The sequence below is a fragment of the Amphiura filiformis genome, chromosome 7 (assembly GCF_039555335.1).
Source record: "Amphiura filiformis chromosome 7, Afil_fr2py, whole genome shotgun sequence".
Classification (NCBI taxonomy): Eukaryota; Metazoa; Echinodermata; class Ophiuroidea; order Amphilepidida; family Amphiuridae; genus Amphiura; species Amphiura filiformis.
This window is the reverse complement of record NC_092634.1, coordinates 23,840,705-23,860,492: the sequence shown is the minus strand read 5'-3', so window position 1 is coordinate 23,860,492 and position 19,788 is coordinate 23,840,705. Positions and strand designations below refer to the sequence as shown.

The 19,788-nt window shown below is 36.8% G+C and overlaps 1 protein-coding gene and 1 long non-coding RNA gene across 2 annotated transcripts in view; both read right to left on the bottom strand.

The window, feature by feature from the left end:
* Positions 1-6,418, bottom strand: part of LOC140156918 (syntaxin-binding protein 5-like) — a 104,379-nt gene extending 97,961 nt beyond the window's left edge. Inside the window, 2 exon segments of the mRNA XM_072179960.1 lie at positions 4,169-4,269; positions 6,343-6,418. Coding sequence (XP_072036061.1) covers positions 4,169-4,269; positions 6,343-6,378 — 137 coding nt within the window. The 5' untranslated portion in view covers positions 6,379-6,418.
* A 293-nt stretch (positions 6,419-6,711) lies between these two features.
* Positions 6,712-19,788, bottom strand: part of LOC140156919 (uncharacterized) — a 60,210-nt gene continuing 47,133 nt past the window's right edge. Inside the window, exon 3 of the long non-coding RNA XR_011859605.1 lies at positions 6,712-6,794. This is a non-coding gene — a long non-coding RNA (uncharacterized lncRNA). The remainder of the gene's footprint in view (positions 6,795-19,788) is intronic.

Sequence of the window (19,788 nt, the reverse complement as noted above, 5' to 3'; positions counted from 1 at the left end):
ATTGTACTCACCTACACATAGCAGCTACACATGGCGGCTATTGCACTTACCCACCTCTGGCACTGAGCATTCGGAATTGGAATGACAAATCTAATGTACATTTGTAGGAATAAAAGCGGACTTTGAAGATGCTAGATAAGATGCCCAGGGATGTAACAGATTCATTTCCTGAATATTGACATGCCCCTTAACTAAGTGACCAAGAGGCTTGTGTGTGTGTGGTTCCAAGAAACTAGGGTTTAAGGGGCATCTTGCTTTCATCATACAATTTTCCCCCATCAGGAGTGGACTGTAAAATCCAGAAATTGTAACATTTTCCCTAATAATGTGTAATATGGTTTTGAAAATGTCGTCATAAAACAGTCTTTCACCATCAGGTGTGTTGAACTGTAAAATCCAGAAATTACAATATGTCCCCAACAATGTGCAACACAGAAAAGACTGGCCAATGCCCAATGGTAACCACCTCTTGTATTCCAAATACCAACACCCCTTTAATTTAAGTCTGGGTATGTTATTGGTAATTATTTAGTCTGGTTTGATGGATTAAATCAGTGCAATATAGCCAGTTTATTCCATAAAGTAGAGCGATTATGGATCTGAGTCGTGTTTGACATAGACAGATTACATTTTTAGTAGACAAGGTTGCTGTGATCCATCTATTTCAGACTCTCTCTTTCCCATCTCTTTCTTGACTTCATATTCTCTCTTTTCCTTCCTTTCCTTCCCCCTCAGTCAATTTCTCATCTCCCACTCCCGTGGCTTTCCTCTTTCCATTTCTCCTTCCTCCTATCTCTGTTCAATTCTTTCAGATTTCCTATTCACCTTTCTCCACTTCTTTTTCTTCATCTCTCCATTTCTTTCCTCCTCTCTATCAATTTAGATCTCTATCTGTCCTCTATATTTCGCTTCGTCCTCTCCATATCTCACTTTTCTCCTCTCCATGTCTCACTTTCCTCCTCTCTTCATTTCTTTTAGAATTACTCCTCACTGCATTTACCTCTCCCTCACCCTCCACCATTTATTGTACCTCATCTCCCTCTCCTCGTTCTATTTCTTGTTCCTCCTCTTCCCATCTCCACTTCACTTTTTCCTCCTTCCCATTTTCTTTTGTCTATTTCTTTCTCTTTGATTTCCCTCTCTCCACCCCCCCTCATTTTAGATTTCCTCCTCACTGCATTTACCTCTCCCCTCACCCTCCACCATTTCTTGTTCCTCCTCTACCTCTCATTCTATTTCTTGTTCCTCCTCTTCCTCTTCACTTTTTCCTCCTTCCCATTTTCTTTTGTCTATTTCCTTCTCTTTGATTTCCCCCTCTCCATCTCCATCCCCCCTCATTCTATTTCTTGTTCATCCCTCTCTCCATTAACTTTTTCCTGTCTATCTCACTTTCCTCCTCTCTTCATTTTCCACTTTTCCTGTTTCTTTTCTACTCCTCTCTACTTCCTTTCCTCCTCTCCCAATTCTTTCTTTCATCCTCTCTTCCTCTTTCTCCATTTTTTTTCCTTCCTCTTCATTTTTCACTTTGTTCTACTTCTCCTTCATCTTTTCTCTCTCCGTCAATAATTCTGTCTCTCCATTTTCAGTGTCTCCACATCCTCTCCATCTTTCTTTCTCCTACATTTGCCAATCTTAATCTTCTCAATCCCCTTACCAAATCTCTCTGTCAATCTTGAGTTCTTTGCTAATCTCCCTGACAACTTCTCTCTCAATCTCAGCGCTCATCTCAAAACTCAATCCCGAGGTCTGTCTGCGCAGCTTCCAAACACAAATTTCTGAGGTCAACTGCAAATCATTGTTAAACCTTTGTTGTAATTTTACTCCCCTTAAATGGGAATCGTCAAATTGCCCATGCTATTATGTTACAAATAAAATTTTGTTTGAAAAACCCTATCATTGCATTTCCTAAAGACACACTGCAAACAGGAACCGGCTTACAATCTCAAGAGGGCTAGCTTGATTTGAAAACATATGAAAACAGGGAGAAGTTACTTGTTTTCTTTAAGGGATCTGGAATGAGCGTTTTGAGCGTTTCAACAGTATTTTTGTGGGACATGAGAGCACATCAGACATATCAATTGCATTCTGAATACTGAAGAATGTCTTTCTGATATCAAATAATTTTCATTTTTGAAATTCAAGATATAATACAAATTTTATGACAAATTATAAAAATTTGATATTTTTCACATTTTTGATCTATAACAGTCCTCGAAGTAAATTTTTAAATCTAATGATATATTCTTAAAGTGTATGTAGCTGGGAGGAAAAGCCGACGATCAATTGAAAATTTTGACCTTTCATATTGAAGGTATGGATTTTTTTCCCCAAAAGACCTATTTTTTTGGTGTTTTGGGGAAAAAATCCATATCTTCAATACGAAAGGTCAAAATTTTCAATTGATCGTCAGATTTTCATCCCACCTACATACACTTTAAGTATAAATCATCAGATTAATAAAGTTTACTTGAGTACTGTTAAATATCAAAAATATCAATTTTAATCATTTGCCATAAAATGTGTATTACATTGCGAATTTCAAAAATCAAAAATATTTGATATCAGAAGTTCTTCGTATTCAGAATGCAATTCGATGTCTGATGTGCTCTAATGTCCCACAATAAATACTGTCCAAACGTTCATACCCCATCCCTTAAAAATGCACATTGACAAAATCCGAAACACCGATATACAGTAAAGCATGAAAATGTTTGTGCGCACAATTTTGTTAGTGTAGTTTATTCATGTAATTTTCATGCACAGCTAATGTTTTTTCTTCCTTGAAGGAAATGTACAAATTTGGGATAATTTCATGTTGCAGAAACACTGGTTCTCTCCAAAACACCAAATTTTAATGCCACAAAAACATCATGTTTTACAGTACTTTATTCTTATTCTCTAGTCTGGAATATTTGACACATTTAGATATTAATAATGAAGATTTCATCATTAAAGAGGATTCTCACATTGTTTGAATGACAAGAGTTAAAATCATTTTATTCTTATATCAGAAAAGTCAAGAAAATCCCATCAAAACCATCTACCATATTGTGACTAATAAACACCAGGGTGCAAATATTTTCAATGACAAAAGCTTAAAATTGCAAAAAAGTCACAAAGTATATTGGATGACTCACTTTAATTCTCGAGTGTCTATCCAAATATTTTGGAAAATATTTAACCATTACTTTCAATAGTTTCATAACATTTCCTGTGACAACATTACCAAATGTTGCTTAATAATAATATTTCTCTGAATGCCGATCACAAGACCACATGGAGGAAATGGCACCATGTCAAATTTCCTTTCTGGCATTCAGTGTGAAAGTAACGGTGCTCCCTATTCCATAAAAATACAGCACTAAATTTGGTAGAGGCATAAAAATTATCCTGTTTTAATCCTAAATCCTAATCATTTAGTTTGGACTACATGGCAATAACAAGTCATATTTTTGCAACTTGAGGAATAATGGGCCAAAAACATGCAATATTGACTATTTTCTTACAATTACAGTCACAAAATTCACAAAGACTTGACACAAGTCTAAGCATTCAACATTTTGAGAATAGGCTAACAATTTGCTCATAATTTTGATTTTTTAAGTTAGTTATAATTGGTTATTTTTAGGTTAGTTATAACTTCTGGTTATAAAAGAGATTTAAAACTTTGTTTTTCAAAAAATAGAATGCATTAACTGAAATAAGTCTTTGTACAAAATACCAATTGACCAAATTTTAAAATTTGAACTTCAAACCAAAAAAAACTGGCAACAGTCACGAAGTAAGGGCTAAGAGTAAAATTGTACAATTGTGTTTGGGAGTGGCCTTCTCTCCTTTTCATTGCTATTTTCTTCCATTTCTTGCTTTGTATATCAAAGCTATCTGTGCCAGCATGCATCTTATTAGCCTAAATTGTCTATCCAGGCTTGTGCATTTTTATTGTATGAGCTTGGAACGGTCCATGGATTTCTCATGGATTAGCATGTGTCCCTCACGGACCAACCTGGGTAAACAAACAAACAAACAAACAAACAAACAAACAAACAAACAAACAAGTTGGCTACATGATCCACCCTGCTATAAGCTGCAAACCTGCAATGGAACTTCAGAAAATGCTGCACTCAAGTATAACCTGTATAATTCCAAGTAAACAAAATTGCAAGCTTACCGTTCTCTGTTGAATTTGAGAGAATGTAGTATTGCCGGTCTTTTTTGTCTCAAATTCCATAAGTGCAGACTATCATCAGCACACACACTAACCAAAGCACCCTGAAAAAGAAAAGAAAATGTTATCAAAGTAATAATCATATACCGTATTTCGTCAAATAAATGCCCCCGGGGGCGTTACATTTTCCCAAGGGGGGGCGTTTATTCAAGGTCAATTTTAAAACGATAATTCCCGTTAAAATCATTAGGTAAACTAAAAACACCACTAAAATGACGAACTATGAACTAGAAACACTGACTTCTGGCTCACTTCTGGGTTTCTGATCCAGATTTTCGCCAATTATTGACGCTATTATCGACCATGTGCGCAACTTGGTAAGTTTACTACACAAGATAGCATGGAAATATCGGCATTTTTGAAACATCTTGGTTGAAAAAAGTGGTGGGGGCGTTTATTTGAGGGGGGGCGTTTATTTGAGGGGGGGCGACTATTTGACGAAATACGGTATGTGACCGACTGACTGACTGACTGACCATCCACCACTAATGGGCTGCAATGTCTGCATTTTCACTTTTTGAAATATTGGACAGACAACTTTTCCTTGAAATAAGCTTTATGTCGATATAAAGCATGTTACTGTTGCTTGTTTGCAAGGTAGTAAAAATCAGTGTAAGTTGGGAAACCTTTGTTTTCTATTCATAACCTCCGCGTATCACACCGTATGTGCGTCCCAATTAAATTGCTCATTAGATGATATACGCACACCGGCGCGGAGGTTATTGATATCCATCAATGACCTCCGCGTATGCTTACGCGATACAATGACTTCCGCGTAGATGCGCATATGTTGCGCCGAACTCTACACGCGCAAGCGTTAACTACCATATTTGCACATGGCGTGATTGCGCAGTGCTGTAATTGGTAAGTCCGTTTTAACCTGTTCGACTTTTTGATGGGCGAAATATAAGTTTTGATAAAAATTGTTTATTTCAACAAATTTCGGAGAATATAATCTTGAGATTTGGTTGAGTGATGAGTTAAAAGTGACGGTAATGAATTCGGTTAATAACTTTGCATCAGTTATATGTCGGGCATTGTGAAAAATTGAAACATTTTGCTTTGGACCTAGGGATATTCCTCGGTTCCAAAGGCAAAATGTTTAGATTTTTCACAATGCCCTCCAAATAACTAATGCGCAGTTATTAACCTATAATTATTTTTTGACAGGTTCAAACAGACCATATTTCAAAACAACATTATGTGATGACAACAGCATGTGGGAATGAACATGATTGCAATTGTGTATGACATTCATAACCTCAGGAATATACGCGATGTGTGCGATCCAATCATATTTTGTTATTTGTGAAAACGCTAACACAAATCGAGGTCATTAATATCTCACAATTGACCGCAAAATGCGTAATTGTTCGAAAGTAAATATAGTAACCTCCGCGAGCGCTGTATTGTGTGTCGAACAAACTGTGTGCGCACTGGCTACCGTATTTGGATTGCGCGCTACCATATTTGCACAGATTGTGATACGCAAATGGAGGACTGGAGGTCATTAATATTTCACAACTGAACACAAATGTGTGTAATCAATAAATCGTTCCAATATCGCACATAAATTACCCATGGTTGTGTATCGTTCCTTAACAGCTAACAAGCACACATAATCACCGGGAGTAAGCCTGTGTACTTGTTGATTGCGTATTAAATGCGCATTAAAACGGTGAACGGAAGATACATTTTCAATAGTCTTTTAAGCAAAAAAGTGTGTTATTCTTATGGAACACATTTGTAAAATGGCGGTAATGAATGACAATAATAACTTTGCACCATCTGTTTTACAGTCATTGCGTGAAATCGTCAGGGTTTGTGTTGGGCCTTGGGTATTTTTCCTCAGGCGCTCACGCTCCATCCGAAAATTACCTCAGCCCAAAACAAACCCCACCAATTTCCCGCAATGACCTCAAAACAGATAGCGCGCATCAGACTTGTAGTATTGGGACCCGACATGAGTACCAGTAGTACGGGTATGGGTCCCGAGCCATGAGTATGGGTCCGGGTCCCAGGCCATGGGTACGGAAATTGGGACTCAAGTACAGGTATGCGTACTACAAGTTTGGTGCGCATTTATTATTGTCTAAATAATTGAAATGACCACTTACCTCATTTATTAGAAACATTAATTGTATAACTGCCATGTCGCTGTCATGGCGTACGTGGCAGTCCACTCCTGGCCTCCCAAATCTGCCTTGGGTATTTTTCCTCAGGCGCTCAGGCTCCATCCGAAAATTACCTCAGCCCAAAACAAACCCCACAAATTTCCCGCAGTGACCTCAAAACAGATAGTGCGCATCAGACTTGTAGTATTGGGACCCCACATGAGTACCGGTAGTACGGGTATGGGTCCCGAGCCACGAGTATGGGTCCTGGTCCCGGGCCATGGGTACGGAAATTGGGACTCGAGTACGGGTATGCGTACTACAAGTTTGGTGCGCATTTATTATTGTCTAAATAATTGAAATGACCACTTACCTCATTTATTAGAAACATTAATTGTATAACTGCCATGTCGCTGTCATGGCGTACGTGGCAGTCCACTCCTGGCCTCCCAAATCTGTGAGATTGCTCAAATTAAGGAACTCAACTTACACGTATAAACAATTCAATGCAATTAATTAAAACAGTTCAATTCAAATTACAATGTTAACCTTAAAAGTCCACAGGTACATAACCATCACCAACAGTACAAAAAACGTAAAAAGCAAAAGGGTACAGGTCTTCAGAAATATATCAACAATGCCAACTATTTCACTTAACTCTGACCTTTACATGTACTCATAACACCTAGAATATGTCTTAGGCCCAATTCTACTCTTTAAACCTAAAAAGGCCTTCTTAAAGTACATCCCGTTTGACAAATTAATGTGTCATATAATTTGTATCAGTTACTCATTTAAAGGTTATAATTTATCTTGTAAGACAACATTTTATGTTCTCTGTCCTTTAAAGCAAGACAGTGTACAAATCAGGTGCATCGTCTATATCAAGATTAGGAATTAGGTCCCTCCCACAGTTTCACTTGGCTAATTTGCTGCCAATTTGCAAGATCCCATAATGCCAATATAAGGACCATGTATCAAATATTCCACTCGTCTGTCTGGTGCTACGATAGGTCACTTCTAACGGAATTGCTTTTGAGCTGTTTTATGATACAGCATGAACTGATATAATCAATTTGACTTATTGATTGGCACGACTGGAAATATAGGGAGGAATTTAGAAAGCGCCTTCCTGTGGAAACGTTAATAGCATTTAGGGAAAATTTACTATGGTAACCCTAAATAACAAAATACATAAGAATTTATCTATAATGTGGGAATTTGGTTTATGTTCTGAATTCTTTTCCAGACCTAATTGATCAATTCAAGGAGCACCTGGACCAGCAATTCATACAGAATATCTCTGAATTTCCTGAAGTCTTGAAGAAGTCAGTCACACCTGACGAAAACTCATCAACCTTTTCAATCAGATGTCACACCCATTGAAAGGGGCACAGTGGCACAGCGGTCTAAGACTTTGACTCATAATCACACAGGGTACCACAAGGTCGTTGGTTCGAATCCTAGCAGTGTCAATGTGTTGTGCACATAGGCAAGGCTCTTCTTATTCATCCCTATTGCCTCTCCTCACCCAGGTGTACAAAAGTAACTGGCTTTATGCAATGCAGAGAAGGTAATTAACTTGCTGTGGAGCTGTAGTGATCCCCCAACATGGAGGGGTCTGGCGAATCGTTCCGAAGAGAGATGGGCACTCCAGCATGTAAACACAGGTTTATCCCTTTACTCTTTTTTACCTATTGCAACTTGCTTGTTATCACTATGGATCACAATGGCCTCATCCCAATGGCATAGTTCAATAACCTCAATTAAACAACCATAGTGCAAAATTTGACCTCAAGTTATAGAGTATGAGTTTTTGTCCCCAAATTTTCAAAGGTCATTCAATGAATGTACAAATGTATTGGGGTTAAAGAACTGTGCCTGATGGTTGAGCATGTAGTGGATCCTAGTGTATGGATTCCTGTTTTGAAAGTCCCTCTGCTTATTTACCTCTGAATTTCCCTTTAAAGTTATCATGACATGTATATAGGGAAAGAGGTCTTACACATGTAATGCTGACCTTATTTTCCTTTCTAATTTCACTATTTGTCATATATTTATTGTGTGTGTGTTGTGATTTTGATATGGAAGTTGAAGTTAGTGGAATTTGATATGCCAGCTCGTAGAAACAGGTAACAATGTTTTGCGAGATGGGTGGGGATTTCTTCTCTTGATCCATCCCGCCTATCCGACATGTAATCTACATTTTTGCTGTACTTCCTCTACAATGAGACATTTCCTATATAGTTCTGACAGTAGTGTATCATATTCCAGGGCTGTCATAAAGACCCAAGGAGTACCATTTGACAAATACGATAAACAGATGTGCTGATGGTGATAAAAACATCATGGTACCATTGATCCTACAGAGAAATATATATAGATATATATATCACTACGAACCACCAAAAATAATCTCATACCAATGACTTAGTTCATTAACCTCCAATCAGCAATTAAAGCTCATAATTTGACCTCAAGTTGTGGAGTATAAGTTTTGTACCCAACACATGGACAGGTCATTGTATGAATGTATAAACTAATTGGGGTCAAAGAACTGTGTTTTGACAGATGAGAGTACGTTGGGAGCCTTGCGTATGGAGATGCTAATGATAGCTATTCTAAACATAATACCGGTAACCACTGCCTGGTGACAGTTGCGTGGTGGGTGTGTTCATTTGTTGATTTCATTCATCTTGAAATTATTATTCATTTTATTTTTATGACTATATTTCTATCAGTCACATTCATTTTCATCCTCACTCATAAAGAAAACAAAATTATGCAGGACTATACAAGGCAGGTATATATCCAAGGTCTTATGTAAAGAGCCTAATTATTGTCCATTACTGTATCATTTCTCAAAAATACTTACAAATATTATGGCTTAATTTCTATTATTTTTAACATGCTGAAATGCCATTTGTTTGTCTGTCAAGTCTAAACCCTTCCCCGACATCCCCTCTCCCCCATCCAGTCAATGTTGGGTACTGCATGAGCAACATTGCATGATTCAACATTGTTCAAAGAATGGGGGGGGGGGGGGAGCTCATTACCCTGTTGAAGGTGTCCCAACACTTTTGGAGAGTATTGTAGTTGTAGAGCTTCTCAGTTTTTTGCTTTTGCTTCTATGGTCTCTCAAAGGGCCGGAAATTAGAGACTATCTATCTAATTGGGGGAAAAAATTGTGCTATTTTATAGTTTTATTAGTTTAATTAATTTGACCCATTTCCGTTTAGAACATTAGCTTTGTCACAAAACTAATTACATTTGCAGAGCTTCTCGATCTTTTTGTTTTGCAGTTTTGCTCCCTATGTCTCTCAAATTGCAGGAAATTAAGAGTCTCTTTTATGGTTTTATCTAATTATTTGATTTTATCCAATTAGTGCAATGTCATCACATAATCTTTTGAAATACACCTGTACAGGATGCTTTTTATTTATGTAAAGAATATTAGTAAAATGAAACATTCATATCACTGATTCTCATTATTACATCAGTTAAATATTAATAACTAATTGAGGAAAATACTACCGTCAATTAAACTCCCCTTAAAAATGAACTTGTTTAGAAATTCAGTTACCCATGTACTGCTTGGTATGTCATGCAATACGCTTACATCGCTCTACATACACGGAGCTAAAAAAATGCAGTGATTTATAGTGCGCTATGCACAGGCATAACGCCTAGATGTTGATCAATGAGCCTCAGCACACTTTACAGGTTGTCGCTGACCACTACGGCCCCACATCATTCCATAAACCATTTAAGAACAAATCAGGGGCTTTGCTGCTTCAAGAGCGCACACCCAAAACATTCCACAAATGACCTTCGCAAACAGGATTAGCTCCCCAAGTTTCGTACGGGTTACAACGATACAATTAGCAGTAAGTTCCTTGTCCAGGGGAATTTCAAGCTAACACAATTTTTCCACAAGATCATACTAGGCACCATCAGGGTTTGAACCAGCAACCTCTCACACCACTGCCGAGCTAGTGTGCACCTTGACATGTGTGTTCCACCTACCGTGTGATAGAGGACATCCATGAAGGAACAAATGAAATTCAGTAGAAGCTTTAACCACAACTAGCCACTGGCTAAGAATATAATTATTGTAATTACTTGATTTTTGCTAAAATAAACTTGTAGATTGTACGCAAGTGTTATACCGACCGAAAAAAATGCATCCTGTGTGCAGATAATCCTCTTGTGTAAGCTTTATTTGTCTCAATATTTGAGAGCAAATACTGCTAGGTCATGCTCCCCTCCGACCTGCCTTAATGGAATAAAAGCTATTATTTTATATACAATAACAGCGAGAAAAAAAATCACTCACACATATCGGTATGGTCAAATTATGTATAAAAGCATAGATGTAGCCTATATGTGGGAGAGCGCATACAAATGTAAACTAAAGTCTGCACAAAAAGTAACTCAGCTGTTATAAATACGCCTATAGATTCAGAACTAATAATTGTTTTCACAATATTTTAACATAAAAAGAAGGATGATTTATTTACACGCATTTTGATACCCCATTTGTCCAATTTTGTTCAATATTGACAATACAGCAGTGTTTTGAAAGAAAAATACCCCAATTTAAAAGTTGCAGTTATTTGTATTGGTTTGAGGTAAGCGCGAAGATAATGGCGGGCTTTACATGTTTACAGTGCTGGCATTATAACCATTGATCGCTCTAAACTGCAACTTTTAAATTCGGGGATTTTTCTGTAAAAGCACTACTGTGTTGTTAATATTGAACGACATTTGACTAATGGGGTATCAAAATGCGTGTAAATAAATCATCCTTCTCTCTATGTTGAAATATTGTGAAAACAATTATTAGTTCTGAATCTATAGGCGTATTTATAACAGCTGAGTTACTTTTTGTGCAGACTTTATATTATAATAATTGGCGTATGGGATGAGAAAAACGTAATAACGTCACATATACAGCACAAAGTCAAAGAGAGCTAGGTTAGCGAGTTGACTACTACCCTAATAGGGTCCCTCCCTGCCTCATCATTGCCATCATCATCCATGGCATGCAAGCAGGGTACCCATGCTAGCAAAGATTTTGTCTATTGTACTTGGCTTCACTCAAGGCATCCACTTGATGAGTTATGCATCCACAGGGACTCCTAGTATTACACTCATTCAAACAACTCAACAGGTAGCGGCCTAGCCTGTAAACGCTCTGTGTGTTAGCCATAGACTTCAACATAAAAGAGTCCAATTTTTGAGATATTTTCTCAAAATATCAAGAGCTATCTTAAGAACCACTGAACCAATACTAGGCTTGTTTGTACTCATTTTAATGCATTTTCATGCTGATTCCAAATATGGTCATGAAACTTGACAATTCTGAAATTTTTTAATTTTTAATTTTTTTTAATACGTTTTGTCGTCTGCAGTTGACATCCGCGTGGAGAGAGTTAATACATGGAGGTAGCTGTTCACCGGACTGGATTGTTCCTGGCTAGCCTAAAACTGAACCAAACTATGAGTAAAACCTACTTATATCCCATACAGGCAAGCTTTTTTTAAGTCTTTTTAAGTTACCGTACACGCATGGTCAAATCAAGATGATGCAACACGTATGTCGCATTTATATAACTATGCACATGTACGTTGCCGTCACCTGATTGTGACGACTTGAAAATTATGACAACACCAAGCTCACGCAGCATGCAATGGCTGCATATATTTCACAAATCAGTCTGTGCTATTTCACTTTGGAACTAGAGCTTCTGGGTTGCACTTAAATTCACCACCAACCTGACGTATGGCTAGCCCCTTCAGTCACGCTCACATACATGTAGACGCGCATGACCTCTTCAAACTCTCACTTCCCTGGATTGTTCTATTTTGCCATTTTTCTTTTAAATGGTTGCTAAAAATAACTTGAGGATGATTTTATTGCTTGTTGAGCTGTAAGCATCAAGTTGAGTTGGGGCTATCCGACATTGCATTTATGTTTTTTTTTAATCATGGGTTATACATGAGCCAGCAATCACCCCATTGGGTACATGTAGAACATATTAAAGTTACTTGGTTGGGGGAGACTCACTAGACTCTCTCTAGAGTATAGCCTACATGGTAAGGTGGCAGCCCTATCACAACCCGGGGTACTCAAGTTTGGTTTTGGTAGGGACGTGCCGCTGAGATTTTGGAAGTAGACCCATAAATATACCAATTTTTCAAGAAATTTGGACCCATTGATATACCAAAAGTCAAAATTTTCGGCCGAATTTACCCAAAATTGTCTTAGTTTTTACAAATTTTCCCAAAATTTTGGGAAAATTTTGAAAATTTTGGCTAGATTAAGGAAAAATTGGGCTGTTTTCCGAAAAAATTGAGAAAATTTTGAAAAAGGACCCATTCATATACCAAAATAGGCTTTGAAAAAGGGGTCATTGATATACCAGAAGGCTGAAAATGCTACCCATGTTTATGTGCACGTCCCCAGTATGGTCATTTGTACTGAGTACCCCCCCGGTCACAACATAATTTACATATACCAAAATGCGCCTGTTGCGATATAACTTTCAAAATCAGGGTGCAAAATGGGCTATACTAGTTGAAATCCATACACCCCCTATGGAAGACATAACCTTAATCTCTCACACAGGGAGTGTAGATTTCAAATGGAGTCACCCATTCAGGTAACCCCATTTGAAATTCACACACCTTATGTCGAAGATAAAGGTCATGTGTATGGATTTCAAACGGAACAGCCCAAAGATGATACAACTGTAATATTAACAATTAGCATTCTACAGCATCTCCTACTCCCCATTTTCTCAGTAGCCTTGATACAAAGCTTCGGCCCTTCTCCTAATTTGTTCAATCTTTGATCATTTCTGTTTGATCACTATGAACTGATCAAATTTAATTTAATTAACCATATATATATATACTATATCAAATTAATATTCAAATATCCTATTTCTTCCATTTGCTTAAAAAGTTGCCTGTTATGGTAGAATTTCATCACATTCTTGGAAGTATGTACATCACATTAAAGATGTAATTTTGTAGTATTTATATCCTGTTACGTGGGCACCGCCATATTGGATTTGAACCTGGAAGCGAACCGAAGTGGATTATATGAGATATTTGCCCAGATTATTAAGCTGTTTTCACTGAAAATCTGCTTCTATTAAACGCCCCCTTTTCGATAAAATTGCATGCCTCTGGGCATTTATTACAGACTCTATGGTACGTGTACTAGCACAAATATAGTGTTTTAAGTATGGTCCATCTATAGAACTCTTGCATATGATTAAATTAGCCACTACATTTTGAAGGTTATTATGCTATTGTAAAATCAATATTATTGTTTTAAATCAAGATTTATTGAGTTACATGGTCGTTTCTGACGTCGTACACAACATGCACTGCCAGTTCTCATCATTGTACTCACTGGAACAAAAGTAATTTTAATTTTTTATTATCATTTTTTATATCTTATTATCATGATAAGATTGCAGCCTAATTATTAAGTGCATGATGGTCACATTAAGGGGGTACTACACCCCTCGATAAATTAGTGTCTATTTTTGCATTTTTCTCAAAAACTAACAACACAGTGGTAACAAAGATATGTATATTATGTACCTCGTTTCCTATCATATATACTGAACCGCTTTTCTTGAGACACTGACATTTCAGTGTAGTAATTGGATTCCTTGCCCCAATAATATACATAACTTTTGTTACCAGTGTGTTATTATTTTTGAGAAAAATGCAAAAATAGTCACAAATTTACCACAGGGTGTAGTACCCCTTAAGCACTGCAGAAACAAAAAGTAAAGAAAATATTTTGAGTCATGTACTTGCCTACAATTGGGCTACTATGACAATCATTGCCATGGTAGCGTCTATTGCATAATTTGTAAAACATCCTTTTTATCATAGAAAATGATTTTACAATCTAAGGGCACTGGCCGAATTATAGACCTCTAAGAACTATTTTGATTGGTTACAAATAAGCATATCATTTATTGAGCCAATCAGAGGTATGGTAAGAATAGTCACCAGGCTGAAGGTATCTAAAAGCTCTATTGTGATTGGTTACTCGAATACTCAGATGATTATGTAATGTATTTAACCAATCAGCTGCAATGTAAGAAGGCAGTAGCGCCCCTGGTAGCGCCCATGAGGATTTCTAACTGAATCTTTGGATTTTTTTTGTTCCTTCATATGATTAACATCCTGCTAGCTTTAATATGGACACAAAATATGTGGTAATTCGGATGGCACACAGACAGATTACTTCCTCTAAGGTAATAATCTTTGTGTCTATAAATATTTCATTTTGTCCGTCAATTTTCCCTATAGTTTGTTCGGCTTATAACTGCGAAAATATTTTTGTTACTGTGTGCATCAATAAATCAATGCTCGCGTAAATTCACATACATGTAAGCCCAAGCCAGTCACGCATCATGCAATGCGCAACTAGCGTAAATGCTACGCCAAATGCGTGCACGCCATTCAGATTCTATATCAATACTCGATGTTACGAGTTTAATTTCCCCCAATAATATAGCTGAACAAACTATACATATATGATTGGATTGAAAAGGGAATTCCCCTCTTCAAACTCTCACTTCCCTGGATTTGAAAAATGACAATCAGTGGTGGATGGATACATGTACCAATATGACAAGAACAACAGAGCTAAGGAAAATAATTGACATAACACAATGAAATCGGATGCTTTTTTGAATTGTCAAATTTTGACAGGAAGGAAGATGACAAAAAAAAATCTGAAATTATAAGTGGTGAAATTGTAGTTGCAATGTGCCTTTCTGTTGTTAAAAGACTGATTTTTCTGATCCCTTTCTCCTTTTTTATAGTTTTCCTCCTTTCTTTATTTTGCTCCCATCAATAAAGTTATTCAATCCCCAAAAGTATAATCAACAGCTATCATCAACAGTAGCTAGCTCAGAACAAAATCAAATTATTTATTTTTATTACCAACAAAGAACATAATGCATGTGGCTAGACTTCTTCCTAGTCCATTTACCCATCGTGCATAGTTTCATGCTTATAAACACCAATTTGTGTACAATTAATAGATTTTCCACATCCAATCTTTTAATTGACCATACTCCCTCTGTCATGCTAGCTACCCAAGTGGACTACTATATGATATTGCCTTTGCATTTGTGGTGTATAGCTGATTTACTTTGTCGTCAGTGGGTGACAGTGGCGTGTCCAGGGGGTGCTTTGGAGGCTGAAGCCTGCACACTTTGTTAAAAATCATGTAATATCAGCTGTTTTGGGGCAATTTTAGCCATTAAGCCCCCGCTAACTCTGAAAGCCCCTCTTCGCCCCCCCAAAGAACAGATCCTGGACACGCCGGTGGGTGAGACTTTACGGTGTGGATTTGCAAATCTGACTCACTATTGAATAGATCCTGGTCGGTGCTCCCCCCATATGATGACTAACGGTACGCCACTACGTATATCGCAGAAGATGACCCCCAGAATCAAGGGGGCGCCACAACATCTTTTTGTTTGATGTCATCCACATCTGTGACATCATCAGAGATATCTCAACATCACTAACAAAGACAAATCTTCAGAGCAATAACATCCGCTGAAGACGACGGTTGAGCCGGTGAAAGTGCTCCGGTGAGACAAAATAATCACCATCAGTAGCTGGTGTTTACATACAACAACTTCATTACTAATTTCTACATCATGGTGCTACCAAATTCACAATTTATATGAAAAAGGGTAATATTTTTAGATGAAATTCAGTTTTGCCTGTTAACCAATATAATAAAAAAAAATATAATGGAAAGGATCACTTTCTAACAATAAGGAAACAAGGTTATCATTCAAAATTTGTCTGAATTACATTTGCTTTGATTGAAAATACTGACTAAGAAACAAAATTAGACAAAATAGCTTAACCCCATGAGAGCTACCTGCCTATTGGCCAAAAAGAAGTTTTTATTATCAATTGGACCAATCAGCAACATTGTTAGAATAATTTCACCATGCAAAAAAATTGGGGTGAATTATTTGCAAAGCTCTATTCTGATTGGTGATTAAAGTGAAGATATCATGTAATTGACCAATCAGAGACAATGTTAGATTGGATTGGCAGGTAGTGCTCAGGGGGTTAATCATCAGTAACTGGTGCTAAACATACAATCAACTCCAATACTAATTTCTACATCATGATGTTACTAAAATTCACACATTTTTTGGTTAATTTTTTTTCCTGAAGTATGAGAGTATAGTACAGGTGTTATATATAATACACTGTAACAATGATTGGGTCACATCTTACATCCATGAAATTACAGCTCTACATGCATATCCATTATACATGAGTCGTATGTAATGCGTACATGTCTATCTTTATTCCTCACTCATCGACATGCTCTCACACACTCACTCTGAAAATGTCAACCTGACTACGACACTAACGTAATTCCACCTCATGAATTATGCATCAGTTCCTTACCATTCAGTACATGTGTGCCTTATTGTACATGTTGTGCACTCTGGTTTCATAATTCAGAGAAATTGGCGACAATTATACTTTGAGAGTGTGCATATGCAGATTTGTGTGGGGGTGTGAGTGTTGCTATGATCATATCTTTTATGTGTGTATATATTTATGTTTGGTGTGGTGTGTGTATACATGTGTGCATATGAACTTGAACTTGAATTCATTTCCATAAACATCTAAGTACATAAAAAAAATCAAATAAGAAGTTATGGAGGAAATGGCCGGAAGACCAATAAGGCTGATATGGCCATCCCCTAATTTCAAATCAAACAAGCACCAAATGCTCACAAAGACCGTGAGAAATAAGAAAGAAGTCGGGAAAATTACATGCGCAAAAATTACCAGTATTATAGTATGAAATTGACCTATTTATGATTCTCATTGATCGGTATTGGGATATTATTGTTGAAATCAATACACCCCCTACAGAAGACATAACCTTAAATCTTCCACACAGGGGGTGTTGACTTTAAATGGAGTCACCCATTCAGGTAACTTAATATATGTATACTATGTACATGTGGAAAATTAAGGTCATGTCTTCCATAAGGGGTGATGTCTTCCATGAGGGGTGTTCGAATTTTAAATGGAATTGCCCAATGTATCCCTTTAAAGCTGTTACCATTATAAAGCCGACAAATCACTTCAAATTTGAACTACTGCCAAACAATTTTTTTTATGAAATTTTGTAATTTAGTTTTTTCCTTGTTTTCCTAATTTTTGATAATCTTGCTGTATACCTTCTTAACTCCCCTCAAAAAATGAGAAATTGTTACATTGTAAGCACTGATTATAATGCAGAAATGAATTTCTACATTTTGACTTTAAAATTTACTTGTCCAATATTTCACCTGAAACAATCACATAAAAGGTGTCATGCATAAAATATTTATTGATTTAAAAATGCTGAGTTATTAATCAATATACAAATGTGCGAAATGATCGCAGTAAGAAATAAAACGATTGTTGAGTTGGTTAGAGCAAATGAGGGGCCAACCGTGAGATCATACGTGCCTGCAATTTTGATTTCATTATGTAATAGATGTAATGTACAGGAGACACACCGGGTAATCATCCAGGTCCTTAGTGACGGAGGCTCGTACTTGGATTTTCCCCAAGAGGATTTTATCTTGTTGTTAAATCCATTGGGCAATAGGTCATTTCGATTTGAAATTTTTATTCAATTTTGACGTTTGACATTATTACACATGGAAATGAATCAACAATTTAATTCTTTTGTACAAAATGATTCCCTAAACAACATAATTTGTATTCAACATTATGGTTGTCACCATTGTCATGGTCGTCCATCTTCATTATCATCCATGAGGACTCATCATATTCATTCATATTGTCCTTGTACATGTAGTCATGATCATCATCATCATCATCATCATGTCATCTTCATCGTTATCATCATCATCATCATCATCATCATCATGTTATCTTCATCATTATCATCATCGCCATCACATAGATTGGTTGATAAGTCTACACTTGTAGCCTATGGGGTGTCTTCATCCATAGTATATAATGTCCAATCATATCAAGAGTCAAAAGTGCAATCCAAGAGATTTTTAGCTATGATCACATCCCGGAATCACATCAAGATAATTGCATGATATCAGGTGGTGGCCGCATTGCATTCTCTAAATTCAGTAAATTCTCATCGTCAACCGTGTAATTGAATGGGATTATTTTGAAATTTTAAAACGCTTGAAATATCACAAACAAATAGGCCTATGTTGATAAATAATATAAATACAAGCTAAAACCGTTGGGGTTCGATAATGAACCCCACAAAACTAACCGACTATATTGGAAAATGCCATACGGCCGGGCGGTTTCACAAGTTGCCAGCTCGATCATGTCATCCGCCGTCTGCATGATATAAACCATGTTTTTCTACCTCTCCCTGTAAATGATAACTTTATTTAGAATAAATGAGGTCAAAACCACATCTTTTTCATAATAAGCACGGTTGTCGTCATGGTCAAAGTCATCATTACACTCATCATCTTCATTGTAAAAATATCACTTTTAACATCACCATTATCATTACAAAATATAATTATAATCAACAGCAAATTCACATGTTGCTATCACCATTTACTTTCATGTTTTCACATATACATGATAAATACAACATTCCAATATCAAACCAAATTGGGCTATTCCAGTTTACATCTTTATACCCCCTATGGAAGGCATGTCCTTTAAATCTCCCACACAGGGGTGTAAGTCTTAAAATATGGAATCACCCATTCAGGTAACCCTATTTGAAATTCACACTCCCTATGTGGGGGAATACGATCATGTCTTCCATAGGGGTGATGGATTTCAACTGGAATAGCCCGATTGGATGCCAACTATTTGGCACCATGGTGTCGTATTATCCATATGTTATATGTAGGCACCACATATATCCAAATCATACATTGTATGAGTCCGTACTGTAAATCTAATTAAAAGATTTAACTACACTGAACCACCATATTAAGATTATCGGACCATACTTGGATTAACTCATGTTTTTCTTTCTTCATATGAATAATAACGTTTTGTTTATAGATTTAATCACCAAATGCGAAAGAATCAATTGGTCAGCATGGGCATAATTATCAGTTTCCCTGCTCACAAATGACCAGAACAGCACGATATTGTGACGCAATAAACTAGCTATTTTTACACTTACTCCGGTATCACCTTTCAATTAAAAACGGATATGATAATGATCACTTAAAATCGTGAAATTTGATAGAAAATTGAGTTTTGCTAAGGTTACTAATTTCAACAATTTTGGTGAAATGTGATATATTTTGGTGGTTATCATGTGCATGCCATGGGTTAAATTAAGCAGAGCAATGGAGCCCACAGGAGTGAATATAGCCTTCCCAGCATACAGCACTTATGTCA